The sequence below is a fragment of the Scyliorhinus torazame genome, chromosome 5 (assembly GCF_047496885.1).
Source record: "Scyliorhinus torazame isolate Kashiwa2021f chromosome 5, sScyTor2.1, whole genome shotgun sequence".
Classification (NCBI taxonomy): domain Eukaryota; kingdom Metazoa; phylum Chordata; class Chondrichthyes; order Carcharhiniformes; family Scyliorhinidae; genus Scyliorhinus; species Scyliorhinus torazame.
The window spans coordinates 132,342,404-132,365,851 of NC_092711.1; the positions used below are offsets into that span (position 1 = coordinate 132,342,404).

Here is a 23,448-nt window from a genome sequence, read left to right on the forward strand (position 1 = left end):
TACCCGGGAGTGATTTACAGACTGGAATCTAATCGAGGGGTTTGGGTGGTTTATATATAGAATAACAGATAACCGGGAGTGAGTTACAGACTGGAATCGAATCGAGGGGTTTGGGTGGTTTATATATAGAATAACAGATACCCGGGAGTGAGTTACAGACTGGAATTTAATCGAGAGTTTTGGGTGGTTTATATATAGAATTACAGATACCCGGGAGTGAGTTACAGACTGGAATCTAATCGAGGGGTTCGGGTGGTTTATATATACAATAACAGATACCCGGGAGTGAGTTACAGACTGGAATCTAATCGAGGGGTTCGGGTGGTTTATATATAGAATAACAGATACCCGGGAGTGAGTTACAGACTGGAATCTAATCGAGGGGTTTGGGTGGTTTATATGTAGAATAACAGATACCCGGGAGTGAGTTACAGACTGGAATCTAATCGAGGGGTTCGGGTTATTTATATATAGAATAACAGATACCCGTGAGTGAGTTACAGACTGGAATCTCATCGAGTGGTTTGGGTGGTTTATATATAGAATAACAGAGGGAGTGAGTTACAGACTGTAATCTAATCGAGGGGTTTGGGTGGTTTAGATATAGAATTACAGATACCCGGGAGTGAGTTACAGACTGGAATCTAATCGAGGGGTTCGGGTGGTTTATATATAGAATAACAGATACCCAGGAGTGAGTTACAGACTGGAATCTAATCGAGGGGTTGGGTGGTTGATATATAGAACAACAGATACCCGGAGAGAGTTGCAGACTGGAATCTAATCGAGGGGTTCGGGTGGTTTATATATAGAATAACAGATACCCGGGAGTGAGTTGCAGACTGGAATCTAATCGAGGGGTTTGGGTGGTTTATATATAGAATAACAGATACCCGGGAGTGAGTTACAGACTGGAATCTAATCGAGGGGTTCGGGTGGTTTATATATAGAATAACAGATACCCGGGAGCGAGTTACACACTGAAATCTAATTGAGGGGTTTGGATGGTTTATATATAGAATAACAGATACCCGGGAGTGAGTTACAGACTGGAATTTAATCGAGAGGTTCGGGTGGTTTATATATAGAATAACAGATACCCAGGAGTGAGTTACAGACTGGAATCTAATCGAGGGGTTTGGGTGGTTCATATATAGAATAACGGATACCCGGAAGTGAGTTACAGACTGGAATCTAATCGAGGGGTTCGGGTGGTTTATATATCGAATAACAGATACCCGGGAGTGAGTTGCAGACTGGAATCCAATCGAGGTGTTTGGGTGGTTTATATATAGAATAACAGATACCCGGGAGTGAGTTACAGACTGGAATCTAATCGAGGGGTTTGGGTGGTTTATATATAGAATAACAGACACCCGGGAGTGAGTTACAGACTGGAATATAATCGAGAGTTTTGGGTGGTTTAGAGATAGAATAACAGATACCCGGGAGTGGGTTACAGACTGGAATCTAATCGAGGGGTTCGGATGGTTTATAAATAGAATAACTGATACCCGGGAGTGAGTTACACACTGGAATCTAATCGAGGGGTTCGGGTGGTTTATATATAGAATAACAGATAACCGGGAGTGAGTTACAGACTGGAATCTAATCGAGAGTTTTGGGTGGTTTAGAGATAGAATAACAGATACCCGGGACTGAGTTGCAGACTGGAATCTAATCGAGGGGTTTGGGTGGTTTATATATAGAATAACAGATACCCGGGAGTGAGTTACAGACTAGAATCTAATCGAGGGGTTCGGGTTATTTATATATGGAATAACAGACACCCGGGAGTGAGTTACAGACTGGAATGTCATCGAGGGGTTTGGGTGGTTTATATATAGAATAACAGATACCCGGGAGTGAGTTACAGACTGGAATCTAATCGAGGGGTTCGGGTGGTTTATATACAGAATAACAGATACCCGGGAGTGAGTTACAGACTGGAATCTAATCGAGGGGTTCGGGTGGTTTATATATAGAATAACAGATACACTGGAATGCGTTACAGACTGGAATCTATTCGAGGGGTTCGGGTGGTTTATATATAGAATAACAGATACCCGGGAGTGAGTTGCAGAGTGGAATCTAATCGAGGTGTTTGGGTGGTTTATATATAGAATAACAGATACCTGGGAGTGAGTTACAGACTGGAATCTAATCAAGAGATTCGGGTGGTTTATATATAGAATAACAGATACCCGGGAGTGAGTTACAGACTGGAATCTAATCGAGGGTTTTGGATGGTTTATATATAGAATAACAGATACCCGGGAGTGAGTTGCAGAGTGGAATCTAATCGAGGGGTTTGGGTGGTTTATATATAGAATAACAGATATCCGGGAGTGAGTTACAGACTGGAATCTAATCGATGTGTTTGGGTGGCTGAGATATAGAATAACAGATACCCGGGAGTGAGTTACAGACTGGAATCTAATCGAGTGGTTTGGGTGGTTTGTATATAGAATAACAGATACCCGGGAGTGAGTTACAGACTGGAATCTAATCGAGGGGTTTGGGTGGTTTATATATAGAATAACAGATACCCGGGAGTGAGTTACAGACTGGAATCTAGTCGAGGGGTTCGGGTCGTTTATATATAGAATAACAGATACCCGGGAGTGAGTTACAGACTGGGATCTAATCAAGGGGTTTGGGTGGTTTATATATAGAATAACAGATACCCGGGAGTGAGTTACAGACTGGAATCTAATCGAGGGGTTCGGGTAGTTTATATATAGAATAACAGATACCCGGAAGTGAGTTACAGACTGGAATCTAATCGAGGGGTTTAGGTGGTTTATATATAGAATAACAGATACCGGGGAGTGAGTTACAGACTGGAATCTAATCGAGGTGTTCGGGTGGGTTATATATAGAATAACAGATACCCGGGAGTGAGTTACAGACTGGAATCTAATCGAGAGTTTTGGGTGGTTTAGAGATAGAATAACAGATACCCGGGACTGAGTTGCAGACTGGAATCTAATCGAGGGGTTCGGGTGGTTTATATATAGAATAACAGATACCCGGGAGTGAGTTACAGACTGGAATCTAATCGAGGGGTTTGCATGGTTTATATATAGAATAACAGATACCCGGGAGTGAGTTACAGACTGGAATCTAATCGAGGGTTCGGGTGGTTTATATATAGAATAACAGATACCCGGGAGTGAGTTGCAGAGTGGAATCTAATCGAGGGGTTTGGGTGGTTTATATATAGAATAACAGATATCCGGGAGTGAGTTACAGACTGGAATCTAATCGAGGGGTTCATGTGGTTTTTGTGTAGAATAACAGATACCCGGGAGTGAGTTACGGACTGGAATCTAATCGAGGGGTTTGGGTGGTTTATATATCGAGTAACGGATACCTGGGAGTGAGTTACAGACTGGAATCTAATCGAGGAGTTTGGGTGCTTTATATATAGAATAACAGATACCCGGGAGTGAATTACAGACTGGAATCTAATCAAGGGGTTTGGGTGGTTTATATATAGAATAACAGATACCCGGGAGTGAGTTACAGACTGGAATCTAATCGAGGGGCTCGGGTGGTTTATATATAGAATAACAGATACCCGGGAGTGAGTTACAGACTGGAATCTAATCGAGGTGTTTGGGTGGTTTATATATAGAATAACAGATACCCGGGAGTGAGTTACAGACTGGAATCTAATCGAGGAGTTTGGGTGCTTTATATATAGAATAACAGATACCCGGGAGTGAGTTACAGACTGGAATCTAATCGAGGGGTTTGGGTGGTTTATATATAGACTAACTGATAACCGGGAGTGAGTTACAGACTGAAATCTAATCAAGGGGTTTGGGTGGTTTATATATAGAATAACAGATACCCGGGAGTGAGTTACAGACTGGAATCTAATCGAGGTGTTTGGGTGGTTTATATAGAGAATAACAGATACCCGGGAGTGAGTTACAGACTGGAATCTAATCGAGGTGTTTGGGTGGTTTGTATATAGAATAACAGATACCCGGGAGTGAGTTACAGACTGGAATCTAATCAAGGGGTTTGGGTGGTTTATGTATAGAATAACAGATACCCAGGAGTGAGTTACAGACTGGAATCTAATCGAGGGGTTTGGGTGGTTTATATATAGAATAACAGATACCCGGGAGTGAGTTACAGACTGGAATCTAAGCGAGGGGTTCGGGTGGTTTAGAGATAGAATAGCAGATACCCGGGAGTGAGTTACAGACTGGAATCTAATCGAGGGGTTTGGGTGGTTTAAATATAGAATAACAGATACCTGGTAGTGAGTTACAGACTGGAATCTAATCGAGGTGTTTGGGTGGTTTATATAGAGATTAACAGATACCCGGGAGTGAGTTACAGACTGGAATCTAATCGAGGGGTTTGGGTGGTTTATATCTAGAATAGCAGATACCCGGGAGTGAGTTACAGACTGGAATCTAATCGATGTGTTTGGGTGGTTGAGATATAGAATAACAGATACCCGGGAGTGAGTTACAGACTGGAATCTAATCGAGTGGTTTGGGTGGTTTATATATAGAATAACAGATACCCGGGAGTGAGTTACAGACTGGAATCTAATCGAGGGGTTTGCGTGGTTTATATATAGAATAACAGATACCCGGGAGTGAGTTACAGACTGGAATCTAATCGAGGGGTTTGGGTGGTTTATATATAGAATAACAGATACCCGGGAGTGAGTTACAGACTGGAATCTAATCGAGGGGTTCGGGTGGTTTATATATAGAATAACAGATACCCGGGAGTGAGTTACAGACTGGCATCTAATCAAGGGGTTTGGGTGGTTTATATATAGAATAACAGATACCCGGGAGTGAGTTACAGACTGGAATCTAATCGAGGGGTTCGGGTAGTTTATATATAGAATAACAGATACCCGGAAGTGAGTTACAGACTGGAAGCTAATCGAGGGGTTTAGGTGGTTTATATATAGAATAACAGATACCGGGGAGTGAGTTACAGACTGGAATCTAATCGAGGGGTTTGGATGGTTTATATATAGAATAACAGATACCCGGGAGTGAGTTACAGACTGGAATCTAATCGAGGGGTTCGGGTGGTTTATATATAGAGTAACGGATACCCGGGAGTGAGTTACAGACTGGAATCTAATCAAGGGGTTTGGGTGGTTTATATATAGAATAACAGATACCCGGGAGTGAGTTACAGACTGGAATCTAATCGAGGGGTTTGGGTGGTTTATATATAGAATAACAGATACCCGGGAGTGAGTTACAGACTGGAATCTAATCGAGGGGTTTGGGAGGTTTATATATAGAATAACAGATACCCGGGAGTGAGTTACAGACTGGAATCTAATCGAGGGGTTTGGGTGGTTTATATATAGAATAACAGATACCCAGGAGTGAGCTACAGACTGGAATCTAATCGAGGCGTTTGGGTGGTTTATATATAGAATAACAGATACCCGGGAGTGAGTTACAGACTGGAACCTAATCAAGGGGTTTGGGTGGTTTATATATAGAATAACAGATACCCGAGAGTGGGTTACAGACTGGAATCTAATCGAGTGGTTCGGGTGGTTTATATATAGAATAACAGATACAGTGGAGTGAGTTACAGACTGGAATCTAATCAAGGGGTTTGGGTGGTTTATATATAGAATAACAGATACCCGGGAGTGAGTTACAGACTGGAATCTAATCGACGGGTTTGGATGGTTTATATATAGAATAACAGACACCCGGGAGTGAGTTACAGACTGGAATCTAATCGAGGGGTTCGGGTGGTTTATATATAGAATAACAGATACCCGGGAGTGATTTACAGACTGGAATCTAATCGAGGGGTTTGGGTGGTTTATATATAGAATAACAGATAACCGGGAGTGAGTTACAGACTGGAATCGAATCGAGGGGTTTGGGTGGTTTATATATAGAATAACAGATACCCGGGAGTGAGTTACAGACTGGAATTTAATCGAGAGTTTTGGGTGGTTTATATATAGAATTACAGATACCCGGGAGTGAGTTACAGACTGGAATCTAATCGAGGGGTTCGGGTGGTTTATATATACAATAACAGATACCCGGGAGTGAGTTACAGACTGGAATCTAATCGAGGGGTTCGGGTGGTTTATATATAGAATAACAGATACCCGGGAGTGAGTGACAGACTGGGATCTATCGAGGGTTTTGGGTGGTTATATATAGAATAACAGGTACCCGAGAGTGAGTTACAGACTGGAATCTAATCGAGGGGTTTGGGTGGTTTATATGTAGAATAACAGATACCCAGGAGTGAGTTACAGACTGGAATCTAATCGAGGCGTTTGGGTGGTTTATATATAGAATAACAGATACCCGTGAGTGAGTTACAGACTGGAATCTCATCGAGTGGTTTGGGTGGTTTATATATAGAATAACAGAGGGAGTGAGTTACAGACTGTAATCTAATCGAGGGGTTTGGGTGGTTTAGATATAGAATTACAGATACCCGGGAGTGAGTTACAGACTGGAATCTAATCGAGGGGTTCGGGTGGTTTATATATAGAATAACAGATACCCAGGAGTGAGTTACAGACTGGAATCTAATCGAGGGGTTGGGTGGTTGATATATAGAACAACAGATACCCGGAGAGAGTTGCAGACTGGAATCTAATCGAGGGGTTCGGGTGGTTTATATATAGAATAACAGATACCCGGGAGTGAGTTACAGACTGGAATCTAATCGAGGGGTTCGGGTGGTTTATATATAGAATAACAGATACCCGGGAGCGAGTTACACACTGAAATCTAATTGAGGGGTTTGGATGGTTTATATATAGAATAACAGATACCCGGGAGTGAGTTACAGACTGGAATTTAATCGAGAGGTTCGGGTGGTTTATATATAGAATAACAGATACCCAGGAGTGAGTTACAGACTGGAATCTAATCGAGGGGTTTGGGTGGTTCATATATAGAATAACGGATACACGGAAGTGAGTTACAGACTGGAATCTAATCGAGGGGTTCGGGTGGTTTATATATCGAATAACAGATACCCGGGAGTGAGTTGCAGACTGGAATCCAATCGAGGTGTTTGGGTGGTTTATATATAGAATAACAGATACCCGGGAGTGAGTTACAGACTGGAATCTAATCGAGGGGTTTGGGTGGTTTATATATAGAATAACAGACACCCGGGAGTGAGTTACAGACTGGAATATAATCGAGGGGTTTGGGTGGTTTATATATAGAATAACAGATACCCGGGAGTGGGTTACAGACTGGAATCTAATCGAGGGGTTCGGGTGGTTAATATATAGAATAACAGATACCCTGGAGTGAGTTACAGACTGGAATCTAATCAAGGGTTTTGGATGGTTTATATATAGAATAACAGATACCCGGGAGTGAGTTACAGAATGGAATCTAATCGAGGGGTTTGGGTGGTTTATATATAGAATAACAGATACCCGGGAGTGAGTTACAGACTGGAACCTAATCGAGGGGTGTGGGTGGTTTATATATAGATTAACAGATACCCGGGAGTGAGTTGCAGAGTGGAACCTAATCGAGGGATTTGGGTGGTTTATATATAGAATAACAGATAACCGGGAGTGAGTTACAGACTGGAATCTAATCGAGAGTTTTGGGTGGTTTAGAGATAGAATAACAGATACCCGGGACTGAGTTGCAGACTGGAATCTAATCGAGGGGTTTGGGTGGTTTATATATAGAATAACAGATACCCGGGAGTGAGTTACAGACTAGAATCTAATCGAGGGGTTCGGGTTATTTATATATGGAATAACAGATACCCGTGAGTGAGTTACAGACTGGAATGTCATCGAGGGGTTTGGGTTGTTTATATATAGAATAACAGAGGGAGTGAGTTACAGACTGTAATCTAATCGAGGGGTTTGGGTGGTTTAGATATAGAATTACAGATACCCGGGAGTGAGTTACAGACTGGAATCTAATCGAGGGGTTCGGGTGGTTTATATATAGAATAACAGATACCCAGGAGTGAGTTACAGACTGGAATCTAATCGAGGGGTTGGGTGGTTGATATATAGAACAACAGATACCCGGAGAGAGTTGCAGACTGGAATCTAATCGAGGGGTTGGGTGGTTGATATATAGAACAACAGATACCCGGGAGTGAGTTGCAGACTGGAATCTAATCGAGGGGTTTGGGTGGTTTATATATAGAATAACAGATACCCGGGAGTGAGTTACAGACTGGAATCTAATCGAGGGGTTCGGGTGGTTTATATATAGAATAACAGATACCCGGGAGCGAGTTACACACTGAAATCTAATTGAGGGGTTTGGATGGTTTATATATAGAATAACAGATACCCGGGAGTGAGTTACAGACTGGAATTTAATCGAGAGGTTCGGGTGGTTTATATATAGAATAACAGATACCCAGGAGTGAGTTACAGACTGGAATCTAATCGAGGGGTTTGGGTGGTTCATATATAGAATAACGGATACCCGGAAGTGAGTTACAGACTGGAATCTAATCGAGGGGTTCGGGTGGTTTATATATCGAATAACAGATACCCGGGAGTGAGTTGCAGACTGGAATCCAATCGAGGTGTTTGGGTGGTTTATATATAGAATAACAGATACCCGGGAGTGAGTTACAGACTGGAATCTAATCGAGGGGTTTGGGTGGTTTATATATAGAATAACAGACACCCGGGAGTGAGTTACAGACTGGAATATAATCGAGAGTTTTGGGTGGTTTAGAGATAGAATAACAGATACCCGGGAGTGGGTTACAGACTGGAATCTAATCGAGGGGTTCGGATGGTTTATAAATAGAATAACTGATACCCGGGAGTGAGTTACACACTGGAATCTAATCGAGGGGTTCGGGTGGTTTATATATAGAATAACAGATTACCGGGAGTGAGTTACAGACTGGAATCTAATCGAGAGTTTTGGGTGGTTTAGAGATAGAATAACAGATACCCGGGACTGAGTTGCAGACTGGAATCTAATCGAGGGGTTTGGGTGGTTTATATATAGAATAACAGATACCCGGGAGTGAGTTACAGACTAGAATCTAATCGAGGGGTTCGGGTTATTTATATATGGAATAACAGACACCCGGGAGTGAGTTACAGACTGGAATGTCATCGAGGGGTTTGGGTGGTTTATATATAGAATAACAGATACCCGGGAGTGAGTTACAGACTGGAATCTAATCGAGGGGTTCGGGTGGTTTATATACAGAATAACAGATACCCGGGAGTGAGTTACAGACTGGAATCTAATCGAGGGGTTCGGGTGGTTTATATATAGAATAACAGATACACTGGAATGCGTTACAGACTGGAATCTATTCGAGGGGTTCGGGTGGTTTATATATAGAATAACAGATACCCGGGAGTGAGTTGCAGAGTGGAATCTAATCGAGGTGTTTGGGTGGTTTATATATAGAATAACAGATACCTGGGAGTGAGTTACAGACTGGAATCTAATCAAGAGATTCGGGTGGTTTATATATAGAATAACAGATACCCGGGAGTGAGTTACAGACTGGAATCTAATCGAGGGTTTTGGATGGTTTATATATAGAATAACAGATACCCGGGAGTGAGTTGCAGAGTGGAATCTAATCGAGGGGTTTGGGTGGTTTATATATAGAATAACAGATATCCGGGAGTGAGTTACAGACTGGAATCTAATCAAGGGGTTCATGTGGTTTTTGTGTAGAATAACAGATACCCGGGAGTGAGTTACGGACTGGAATCTAATCGAGGGGTTTGGGTGGTTTATATATCGAGTAACGGATACCTGGGAGTGAGTTACAGACTGGAATCTAATCAAGGGGTTTGGGTGGTTTATATATAGAATAACAAATACCCGGGAGTGAGTTACAGACTGAAATCTAATCGAGGGGTTCGGGTGGTTTAGAGATAGAATAGCAGATACCCGGGAGTGAGTTACAGACTGGAATCTAATCGAGGGGTTTGGGTGGTTTAAATATAGAATAACAGATACCTGGGAGTGAGTTACAGACTGGAATCTAATCGAGGTGTTTGGGTGGTTTATATAGAGAATAACAGATACCCGGGAGTGAGTTACAGACTGGAATCTAATCGAGGGGTTTGGGTGGTTTATATCTAGAATAGCAGATACCCGGGAGTGAGTTACAGACTGGAATCTAATCGATGTGTTTGGGTGGCTGAGATATAGAATAACAGATACCCGGGAGTGAGTTACAGACTGGAATCTAATCGAGTGGTTTGGGTGGTTTATATATAGAATAACAGATACCCGGGAGTGAGTTACAGACTGGAATCTAATCGAGGGGTTTGGGTGGTTTATATATAGAATAACAGATACCCGGGAGTGAGTTACAGACTGGAATCTAGTCGAGGGGTTCGGGTCGTTTATATATAGAATAACAGATACCCGGGAGTGAGTTACAGACTGGGATCTAATCAAGGGGTTTGGGTGGTTTATATATAGAATAACAGATACCCGGGAGTGAGTTACAGACTGGAATCTAATCGAGGGGTTCGGGTAGTTTATATATAGAATAACAGATACCCGGAAGTGAGTTACAGACTGGAATCTAATCGAGGGGTTTAGGTGGTTTATATATAGAATAACAGATACCGGGGAGTGAGTTACAGACTGGAATCTAATCGAGGTGTTCGGGTGGGTTATATATAGAATAACAGATACCCGGGAGTGAGTTACAGACTGGAATCTAATCGAGAGTTTTGGGTGGTTTAGAGATAGAATAACAGATACCCGGGACTGAGTTGCAGACTGGAATCTAATCGAGGGGTTCGGGTGGTTTATATATAGAATAACAGATACCCGGGAGTGAGTTACAGACTGGAATCTAATCGAGGGGTTTGCATGGTTTATATATAGAATAACAGATACCCGGGAGTGAGTTACAGACTGGAATCTAATCGAGGGTTCGGGTGGTTTATATATAGAATAACAGATACCCGGGAGTGAGTTGCAGAGTGGAATCTAATCGAGGGGTTTGGGTGGTTTATATATAGAATAACAGATATCCGGGAGTGAGTTACAGACTGGAATCTAATCGAGGGGTTCATGTGGTTTTTGTGTAGAATAACAGATACCCGGGAGTGAGTTACGGACTGGAATCTAATCGAGGGGTTTGGGTGGTTTATATATCGAGTAACGGATACCTGGGAGTGAGTTACAGACTGGAATCTAATCGAGGAGTTTGGGTGCTTTATATATAGAATAACAGATACCCGGGAGTGAATTACAGACTGGAATCTAATCAAGGGGTTTGGGTGGTTTATATATAGAATAACAGATACCCGGGAGTGAGTTACAGACTGGAATCTAATCGAGGGGCTCGGGTGGTTTATATATAGAATAACAGATACCCGGGAGTGAGTTACAGACTGGAATCTAATCGAGGTGTTTGGGTGGTTTATATATAGAATAACAGATACCCGGGAGTGAGTTACAGACTGGAATCTAATCGAGGAGTTTGGGTGCTTTATATATAGAATAACAGATACCCGGGAGTGAGTTACAGACTGGAATCTAATCGAGGGGTTTGGGTGGTTTATATATAGACTAACTGATAACCGGGAGTGAGTTACAGACTGAAATCTAATCAAGGGGTTTGGGTGGTTTATATATAGAATAACAGATACCCGGGAGTGAGTTACAGACTGGAATCTAATCGAGGTGTTTGGGTGGTTTATATAGAGAATAACAGATACCCGGGAGTGAGTTACAGACTGGAATCTAATCGAGGTGTTTGGGTGGTTTGTATATAGAATAACAGATACCCGGGAGTGAGTTACAGACTGGAATCTAATCAAGGGGTTTGGGTGGTTTATGTATAGAATAACAGATACCCAGGAGTGAGTTACAGACTGGAATCTAATCGAGGGGTTTGGGTGGTTTATATATAGAATAACAGATACCCGGGAGTGAGTTACAGACTGGAATCTAAGCAAGGGGTTCGGGTGGTTTAGAGATAGAATAGCAGATACCCGGGAGTGAGTTACAGACTGGAATCTAATCGAGGGGTTTGGGTGGTTTAAATATAGAATAACAGATACCTGGTAGTGAGTTACAGACTGGAATCTAATCGAGGTGTTTGGGTGGTTTATATAGAGATTAACAGATACCCGGGAGTGAGTTACAGACTGGAATCTAATCGAGGGGTTTGGGTGGTTTATATCTAGAATAGCAGATACCCGGGAGTGAGTTACAGACTGGAATCTAATCGATGTGTTTGGGTGGTTGAGATATAGAATAACAGATACCCGGGAGTGAGTTACAGACTGGAATCTAATCGAGTGGTTTGGGTGGTTTATATATAGAATAACAGATACCCGGGAGTGAGTTACAGACTGGAATCTAATCGAGGGGTTTGCGTGGTTTATATATAGAATAACAGATACCCGGGAGTGAGTTACAGACTGGAATCTAATCGAGGGGTTTGGGTGGTTTATATATAGAATAACAGATACCCGGGAGTGAGTTACAGACTGGAATCTAATCGAGGGGTTCGGGTAGTTTATATATAGAATAACAGATACCCGGGAGTGAGTTACAGACTGGCATCTAATCAAGGGGTTTGGGTGGTTTATATATAGAATAACAGATACCCGGGAGTGAGTTACAGACTGGAATCTAATCGAGGGGTTCGGGTAGTTTATATATAGAATAACAGATACCCGGAAGTGAGTTACAGACTGGAAGCTAATCGAGGGGTTTAGGTGGTTTATATATAGAATAACAGATACCGGGGAGTGAGTTACAGACTGGAATCTAATCGAGGGGTTTGGATGGTTTATATATAGAATAACAGATACCCGGGAGTGAGTTACAGACTGGAATCTAATCGAGGGGTTCGGGTGGTTTATATATAGAGTAACGGATACCCGGGAGTGAGTTACAGACTGGAATCTAATCAAGGGGTTTGGGTGGTTTATATATAGAATAACAGATACCCGGGAGTGAGTTACAGACTGGAATCTAATCGAGGGGTTTGGGTGGTTTATATATAGAATAACAGATACCCGGGAGTGAGTTACAGACTGGAATCTAATCGAGGGGTTTGGGAGGTTTATATATAGAATAACAGATACCCGGGAGTGAGTTACAGACTGGAATCTAATCGAGGGGTTTGGGTGGTTTATATATAGAATAACAGATACCCAGGAGTGAGCTACAGACTGGAATCTAATCGAGGCGTTTGGGTGGTTTATATATAGAATAACAGATACCCGGGAGTGAGTTACAGACTGGAACCTAATCAAGGGGTTTGGGTGGTTTATATATAGAATAACAGATACCCGAGAGTGGGTTACAGACTGGAATCTAATCGAGTGGTTCGGGTGGTTTATATATAGAATAACAGATACAGTGGAGTGAGTTACAGACTGGAATCTAATCAAGGGGTTTGGGTGGTTTATATATAGAATAACAGATACCCGGGAGTGAGTTACAGACTGGAATTTAATCGAGAGTTTTGGGTGGTTTATATATAGAATTACAGATACCCGGGAGTGAGTTACAGACTGGAATCTAATCGAGGGGTTCGGGTGGTTTATATATACAATAACAGATACCCGGGAGTGAGTTACAGACTGGAATCTAATCGAGGGGTTCGGGTGGTTTATATATAGAATAACAGATACCCGGGAGTGAGTGACAGACTGGGATCTATCGAGGGTTTTGGGTGGTTATATATAGAATAACAGGTACCCGAGAGTGAGTTACAGACTGGAATCTAATCGAGGGGTTTGGGTGGTTTATATGTAGAATAACAGATACCCAGGAGTGAGTTACAGACTGGAATCTAATCGAGGCGTTTGGGTGGTTTATATATAGAATAACAGATACCCGGGAGTGAGTTACAGACTGGAACCTAATCAAGGGGTTTGGGTGGTTTATATATAGAATAACAGATACCCGAGAGTGGGTTACAGACTGGAATCTAATCGAGTGGTTCGGGTGGTTTATATATAGAATAACAGATACACTGGAGTGAGTTACAGACTGGAATCTAATCAAGGGGTTTGGGTGGTTTATATATAGAATAACAGATACCCGGGAGTGAGTTACAGACTGGAATCTAATCGACGGGTTTGGATGGTTTATATATAGAATAACAGACACCCGGGAGTGAGTTACAGACTGGAATCTAATCGAGGGGTTTGGGTGGTTTAGATATAGAATAACAGATACCCGGGAGTGATTTACAGACTGGAATCTAATCGAGGGGTTTGGGTGGTTTATATATAGAATAACAGATAACCGGGAGTGAGTTACAGACTGGAATCGAATCGAGGGGTTTGGGTGGTTCATATATAGAATAACAGATACCCGGGAGTGAGTTACAGACTGGAATTTAATCGAGAGTTTTGGGTGGTTTATATATAGAATTACAGATACCCGGGAGTGAGTTACAGACTGGAATCTAATCGAGGGGTTCGGGTGGTTTATATATACAATAACAGATACCCGGGAGTGAGTTACAGACTGGAATCTAATCGAGGGGTTCGGGTGGTTTATATATAGAATAACAGATACCCGGGAGTGAGTTACAGACTGGAATCTAATCGAGGGGTTTGGGTGGTTTATATATAGAATAACAGATACCCGGGAGTGAGTTACAGACTGGAATCTAATCGAGGGGTTCGGGTTATTTATATATAGAATAACAGATACCCGTGAGTGAGTTACAGACTGGAATCTCATCGAGTGGTTTGGGTGGTTTATATATAGAATAACAGAGGGAGTGAGTTACAGACTGTAATCTAATCGAGGGGTTTGGGTGGTTTAGATATAGAATTACAGATACCCGGGAGTGAGTTACAGACTGGAATCTAATCGAGGGGTTCGGGTGGTTTATATATAGAATAACAGATACCCGGGAGTGAGTTACAGACTGGAATCTAATCGAGGGGTTCGGGTGGTTTATATATAGAATAACAGATACCCGGGAGCGAGTTACACACTGAAATCTAATTGAGGGGTTTGGATGGTTTATATATAGAATAACAGATACCCGGGAGTGAGTTACAGACTGGAATTTAATCGAGAGGTTCGGGTGGTTTATATATAGAATAACAGATACCCAGGAGTGAGTTACAGACTGGAATCTAATCGAGGGGTTTGGGTGGTTCATATATAGAATAACGGATACACGGAAGTGAGTTACAGACTGGAATCTAATCGAGGGGTTCGGGTGGTTTATATATCGAATAACAGATACCCGGGAGTGAGTTGCAGACTGGAATCCAATCGAGGTGTTTGGGTGGTTTATATATAGAATAACAGATACCCGGGAGTGAGTTACAGACTGGAATCTAATCGAGGGGTTTGGGTGGTTTATATATAGAATAACAGACACCCGGGAGTGAGTTACAGACTGGAATATAATCGAGGGGTTTGGGTGGTTTATATATAGAATAACAGATACCCGGGAGTGGGTTACAGACTGGAATCTAATCGAGGGGTTCGGGTGGTTAATATATAGAATAACAGATACCCTGGAGTGAGTTACAGACTGGAATCTAATCAAGGGTTTTGGATGGTTTATATATAGAATAACAGATACCCGGGAGTGAGTTACAGAATGGAATCTAATCGAGGGGTTTGGGTGGTTTATATATAGAATAACAGATACCCGGGAGTGAGTTACAGACTGGAACCTAATCGAGGGGTGTGGGTGGTTTATATATAGATTAACAGATACCCGGGAGTGAGTTGCAGAGTGGAACCTAATCGAGGGATTTGGGTGGTTTATATATAGAATAACAGATAACCGGGAGTGAGTTACAGACTGGAATCTAATCGAGAGTTTTGGGTGGTTTAGAGATAGAATAACAGATACCCGGGACTGAGTTGCAGACTGGAATCTAATCGAGGGGTTTGGGTGGTTTATATATAGAATAACAGATACCCGGGAGTGAGTTACAGACTAGAATCTAATCGAGGGGTTCGGGTTATTTATATATGGAATAACAGATACCCGTGAGTGAGTTACAGACTGGAATGTCATCGAGGGGTTTGGGTGGTTTATATATAGAATAACAGATACCCGGGAGTGAGTTACAGACTGGAATCTAATCGAGGGGTTCGTGTGGTTTATATATAGAATAACAGATACCCGGGAGTGAGTTACAGACTGGAATGTCATCGAGGGGTTTGGGTGGTTTATATATAGAATAACAGATACCCGGGAGTGAGTTACAGACTGGAATCTAATCGAGGGGTTCGGGTGGTTTATATATAGAATAACAGATACACTGGAATGCGTTACAGACTGGAATCTATTCGAGGGGTTCGGGTGGTTTATATATAGAATAACAGATACCCGGGAGTGAGTTGCAGAGTGGAATCTAATCGAGGTGTTTGGGTGGTTTATATATAGAATAACAGATACCTGGGAGTGAGTTACAGACTGGAATCTAATCAAGAGATTCGGGTGGTTTATATATAGAATAACAGATACCCGGGAGTGAGTTACAGACTGGAATCTAATCGAGGGTTTTGGATGGTTTATATATAGAATAACAGATACCCGGGAGTGAGTTGCAGAGTGGAATCTAATCGAGGGGTTTGGGTGGTTTATATATAGAATAACAGATATCCGGGAGTGAGTTACAGACTGGAATCTAATCAAGGGGTTCATGTGGTTTTTGTGTAGAATAACAGATACCCGGGAGTGAGTTACGGACTGGAATCTAATCGAGGGGTTTGGGTGGTTTATATATCGAGTAACGGATACCTGGGAGTGAGTTACAGACTGGAATCTAATCAAGGGGTTTGGGTGGTTTATATATAGAATAACAGATACCCGGGAGTGAGTTACAGACTGAAATCTAATCGAGGGGTTCGGGTGGTTTAGAGATAGAATAGCAGATACCCGGGAGTGAGTTACAGACTGGAATCTAATCGAGGGGTTTTGGTGGTTTAAATATAGAATAACAGATACCTGGGAGTGAGTTACAGACTGGAATCTAATCGAGGTGTTTGGGTGGTTTATATAGAGAATAACAGATACCCGGGAGTGAGTTACAGACTGGAATCTAATCGAGGGGTTTGGGTGGTTTATATCTAGAATAGCAGATACCCGGGAGTGAGTTACAGACTGGAATCTAATCGATGTGTTTGGGTGGCTGAGATATAGAATAACAGATACCCGGGAGTGAGTTACAGACTGGAATCTAATCGAGTGGTTTGGGTGGTTTATATATAGAATAACAGATACCCGGGAGTGAGTTACAGACTGGAATCTTATCGAGGGGTTTGGGTGGTTTATATATAGAATAACAGATACCCGGGAGTGAGTTACAGACTGGAATCTAGTCGAGGGGTTCGGGTCGTTTATATATAGAATAACAGATACCCGGGAGTGAGTTACAGACTGAGATCTAATCAAGGGGTTTGGGTGGTTTATATATAGAATAACAGATACCCGGGAGTGAGTTACAGACTGGAATCTAATCGAGGGGTTCGGGTAGTTTATATATAGAATAACAGATACCCGGAAGTGAGTTACAGACTGGAATCTAATCGAGGGGTTTAGGTGGTTTATATATAGAATAACAGATACCGGGGAGTGAGTTACAGACTGGAATCTAATCGAGGTGTTCGGGTGGGTTATATATAGAATAACAGATACCCGGGAGTGAGTTACAGACTGGAATCTAATCGAGAGTTTTGGGTGGTTTAGAGATAGAATAACAGATACCCGGGACTGAGTTGCAGACTGGAATCTAATCGAGGGGTTCGGGTGGTTTATATATAGAATAACAGATACCCGGGAGTGAGTTACAGACTGGAATCTAATCGAGGGGTTTGCATGGTTTATATATAGAATAACAGATACCCGTGAGTGAGTTACAGACTGGAATGTCATCGAGGGGTTTGGGTGGTTTATATATAGAATAACAGATACCCGGGAGTGAGTTACAGACTGGAATCTAATCGAGGGTTCGGGTGGTTTATATATAGAATAACAGATACCCGGGAGTGAGTTGCAGAGTGGAATCTAATCGAGGGGTTTGGGTGGTTTATATATAGAATAACAGATATCCGGGAGTGAGTTACAGACTGGAATCTAATTGAGGGGTTCATGTGGTTTTTGTGTAGAATAACAGATACCCGGGAGTGAGTTACGGACTGGAATCTAATCGAGGGGTTTGGGTGGTTTATATATCGAGTAACGGATACCTGGGAGTGAGTTACAGACTGGAATCTAATCGAGGAGTTTGGGTGCTTTATATATAGAATAACAGATACCCGGGAGTGAATTACAGACTGGAATCTAATCAAGGGGTTTGGGTGGTTTATATATAGAATAACAGATACCCGGGAGTGAGTTACAGACTGGAATCTAATCGAGGGGCTCGGGTGGTTTATATATAGAATAACAGATACCCGGGAGTGAGTTACAGACTGGAATCTAATCGAGGTGTTTGGGTGGTTTATATGTTGAATAACAGATACCCGGGAGTGAGTTACAGACTGGAATCTAATCGAGGAGTTTGGGTGCTTTATATATAGAATAACAGATACCCGGGAGTGAGTTACAGACTGGAATCTAATCGAGGGGTTTGGGTGGTTTATATATAGACTAACTGATACCCGGGAGTGAGTTACAGACTGAAATCTAATCAAGGGGTTTGGGTGGTTTATATATAGAATAACAGATACCCGGGAGTGAGTTACAGACTGGAATCTAATCGAGGTGTTTGGGTGGTTTATATAGAGAATAACAGATACCCGGGAGTGAGTTACAGACTGGAATCTAATCGAGGTGTTTGGGTGGTTTGTATATAGAATAACAGATACCCGGGAGTGAGTTACAGACTGGAATCTAATCAAGGGGTTTGGGTGGTTTATGTATAGAATAACAGATACCCAGGAGTGAGTTACAGACTGGAATCTAATCGAGGGGTTTGGGTGGTTTATATATAGAATAACAGATACCCGGGAGTGAGTTACAGACTGGAATCTAAGCGAGGGGTTCGGGTGGTTTAGAGATAGAATAGCAGATACCCGGGAGTGAGTTACAGACTGGAATCTAATCGAGGGGTTTGGGTGGTTTAAATATAGAATAACAGATACCTGGTAGTGAGTTACAGACTGGAATCTAATCGAGGTGTTTGGGTGGTTTATATAGAGATTAACAGATACCCGGGAGTGAGTTACAGACTGGAATCTAATCGAGGGGTTTGGGTGGTTTATATCTAGAATAGCAGATACCCGGGAGTGAGTTACAGACTGGAATCTAATCGATGTGTTTGGGTGGTTGAGATATAGAATAACAGATACCCGGGAGTGAGTTACAGACTGGAATCTAATAGAGTGGTTTGGGTGGTTTATATATAGAATAACAGATACCCGGGAGTGAGTTACAGACTGGAATCTAATCGAGGGGTTTGCGTGGTTTATATATAGAATAACAGATACCCGGGAGTGAGTTACAGACTGGAATCTAATCGAGGGGTTTGGGTGGTTTATATATAGAATAACAGATACCCGGGAGTGAGTTACAGACTGGAATCTAATCGAGGGGTTCGGGTGGTTTATATATAGAATAACAGATACCCGGGAGTGAGTTACAGACTGGCATCTAATCAAGGGGTTTGGGTGGTTTATATATAGAATAACAGATACCCGGGAGTGAGTTACAGACTGGAATCTAATCGAGGGGTTCGGGTAGTTTATATATAGAATAACAGATACCCGGAAGTGAGTTACAGACTGGAAGCTAATCGAGGGGTTTAGGTGGTTTATATATAGAATAACAGATACCGGGGAGTGAGTTACAGACTGGAATCTAATCGAGGGGTTTGGATGGTTTATATATAGAATAACAGATACCCGGGAGTGAGTTACAGACTGGAATCTAATCGAGGGGTTCGGGTGGTTTATATATAGAGTAACGGATACCCGGGAGTGAGTTACAGACTGGAATCTAATCAAGGGGTTTGGGTGGTTTATATATAGAATAACAGATACCCGGGAGTGAGTTACAGACTGGAATCTAATCGAGGGGTTTGGGTGGTTTATATATAGAATAACAGATACCCGGGAGTGAGTTACAGACTGGAATCTAATCGAGGGGTTTGGGAGGTTTATATATAGAATAACAGATACCCGGGAGTGAGTTACAGACTGGAATCTAATCGAGGGGTTTGGATGGTTTATATATAGAATAACAGATACCCGGGAGTGAGTTACAGACTGGAATCTAATCGAGGGGTTTGCGTGGTTTATATATAGAATAACAGATACCCGGGAGTGAGTTACAGACTGGAATCTAATCGATGTGTTTGTGTGGTTGAGATATAGAATAACAGATACCCGGGAGTGAGTTACAGACTGGAATCTAATCGAGGGGTTTGGGTGGTTTACGTATAGAATAACAGATACCCGGGAGTGAGTTACAGACTGGAATCTAATTGAGGGGTTCGGGTGGTTTATATATAGAATAACAGATACCCGGGAGTGAGTTACAGACTGGAATCTAATCGATGTGTTTGGGTGGTTGAGATACAGAATAACAGATACCCGGGTGTGAGTTACAGACTGGAATCTACTCGAGGGGTTTTGAATCCAGATGACCCTTTGTCAAAGCTATAAGACGGAGAAAGTGGGCAACACTTACACTGTGGAGTGAGAATAAAAGATGGAATTTTACCTCCAGCTGTTTTTAATGCCCTCCATCTTTTTATCTGTCAGGTATTGGAGGACCCAGCTGAGGAGTCTGAGCTCTTGCCCAGCTACAACCTGTCAGCTCAGGAATATGAGGACCTCGAGCAAGCCCGCGGGGCCCTTGTTGATGAGGAGCTGCGCGATGTTCCTGACCCTTCACAGAACCAGGATGCCGGACTGCAAGGGAAGAAGGTGAGAGCGTGAATTAACCCGGATAGGTGGATTTCCTCGTCGGATAGTGCCAATTGACACCCTAAATTTTGAATACCCAGGAGTATTTGCTGGTTTGGGCACCATTTGTTGCCTTTCCTGATTGCCCTTCAGAAGATGGTGGCGAGTTGCCGTCGTGAACCCGCTGTAGTCCTTGAGGTGTAGGTACACCCACTGTGCTGTTAGGGAGGGAGTTCCAGGACATTGCGACGGTGAAGGAATTGCGGTATATTTCCAAGTCAGGGTGGTGAGTAACTTGGAGGGGAGCCTCCAGGTGGTGGGGTTCCCAGGTATCTGCTGCTCTTGTCCTTCTCGATGGTCGTGGTCATAGGTTTGCAAGGTGCTGCTGAAGGAACCTTGGTGTGTTCCTGCAACCCTCCCTTCATCAGCTCATCATTCCCGATACCGGTCTCATGTTAGCAGTTGTTCATTTCTTCACCTTCATGGGATAGTCCAGCACACCTCAATCTCACCCACACTCTTCTCGCCCCCTATCCATCGATTTCCCCCCCCCAGAACATCCTGGGGTTTACTATTTTAAAAACAATTTAAAAAAATTAAATTTCGAGTACCCAATTCATTTTTTCCAATTAAGGGGCAATTTATCGTGGCCAATCCACCTAACCTGCACATCTTTGGGTTGTGGGGGTGAAATCCATGCAAACACGGGGAGAATGTGCAAACCCCACACGGACAGTGACCCAGAGCCGGGATCGAACCTGGGACTTTGGCGCCGTGAGGCAAAACGGCTAACCCACTGCGCCACCGTGCTGCCCCCTGGGATTTACTGTTGATCAGAAACTGAACTGGACCAGCTGTATATATCTTATTTATTTTGTGGCTACAAGAGCAGGTCATAGGCTGGGAATCCTGCGGTTAGTAACTCCCCTCCCACCTGCACGGCCTAAGTCAGGAGTGTGATGGATTTGTGCCACTGATTTGAGTGCGGCTCCAACAACACTCGAGAAGCTCGACACCATCCAGAACAAAGCGGCCCCACGATGCTCGGTGCCCCACCCACAAAGCTAATGGCGCGTGAACACACTGCTGCCGCTGTGCGTCGGTGGTGGAGGGAGTGAATGTTTGTGGATGGGGTGCCGATCAAAGCGGGGCTGCTTTGTCCTGGATGGTGTCGAGCTTCTCGAGTGTTGTCGGAGCCGCACTCACCCAGGCAAGTGGAGAGTATCCCATCACACTCCTGACTTGTGCCTTGTAGATGGTGGACCGACATCGGTGAGGGAGATGAAGCTCAGGCACCACGCAGGACAAAGCAGCCCCGCCTGATCGGTGCTCCATCCGCCCTCTTCAGCGTCCATTCCCTCCACCATCGACGGACAGGGCCAACAGTGTTGCGCCACCTGCAAGGTGCACTGCAGTAGTTATGGAGGTTCGCCCGCTCCCTCCAACACCTCAACTCCACCAACCCAACAGAGTCTTCCTATGTGTTTGAGGCCTTCCGGAATGGGCCTCCTCCACTTTGGCTTGGACAGGATCTCGCGGGAGTCGGCAGGGTTGCTTGGAGGATGTCCCTGGGGGCTCTCCTGCTGTCTTCCTGGTGTCTCCAAGCTCCGCGTAGCTGCAGGCGATTTAGGAGTCGGTTGTTAAGCAGCCTCAGACTGAAGGGGCGATCCTTTAAAACAGAGATGAGGAGGAATGTCTTCAGCCAGAGGGTGGTGAATCTATGGAACTCTTTGCCGCAGAAGGCTGTGGAGGCCAAATCACCGAGTGTCTTCAAGACCGAGATAGATAGGTTCTTGATTAATAAGGGGATCAGGGGTTATGGGGTGAAGGCAGGAGAATGGAGATGAGAAAATATCAGCCATGATTGAATGGCGGAGCAGACTCGATGGGCCGAATGGTCTAATTCTGCTCTGATATTTTATAGTCTTTTGGTCTTATGGTGACTGGCTCCGCCCTGTGGAACTGGATTTCAGTGATCACTGAGGTGCTGCTCATGTCGGCTTGGGAGAGGACGATGCTATGGTACTGCCCTCCTTGCCTCTAGATTTGGAGAGTCCTGCGACGGCACCGGTGCCCCCTCCAGTGCACCGAGCTGCCTGCTGTGGGTTGTTTATGTCTTCCGGAGCCCGGGGTGTCCATACTGCCTTATGCTCATGAATTAGGAGCGGGAGTAGCGGCCCCTCGAGCCTGCTCTGCCATTTGATAAAATCATGGCTGACCTGATTGTAACCTCAACTCCCACATTCCTGCCTAACCCTCTCTCCGATAACCTTTCACCCCCGATAACCTTTCCCCCCTCCCCCGATAACCTTTCCCCCCCCCCCCGATAACCTTTCGCCGCCCCCCCCCCCCGATAACCTTTCGCCCTCCCCGATAACCTTTCGCCCTCCCCGATAACCTTTCGCCCCCCCCGATAACCTTTCGCCCCCCCCCGATAACCTTTCGCCCCCCCCCCCCCGATAACCTTTCGCCCCCCCCCCCCCGATAACCTTTCGCCCCCCCCGATAACCTTTCGCCCCCCCCGATAACCTTTCGCCCTCCCCGATAACCTTTCGCCCTCCCCGATAACCTTTCGCCCTCCCCGATAACCTTTCGCCCCCCC

The 23,448-nt window shown here is 43.7% G+C and overlaps 1 protein-coding gene across 1 annotated transcript in view; it reads left to right on the forward strand.

Annotated features, from left to right (window-relative positions):
* The window catches only part of LOC140417921 (telomerase protein component 1-like), a 135,028-nt gene that overhangs the window by 60,847 nt on the left and 50,733 nt on the right, over positions 1–23,448 (forward strand). Inside the window, exon 3 of the mRNA XM_072501353.1 lies at positions 20,703–20,867. Within this exon, the coding sequence (XP_072357454.1) occupies positions 20,703–20,867 (165 nt within the window). The remainder of the gene's footprint in view (positions 1–20,702; positions 20,868–23,448) is intronic.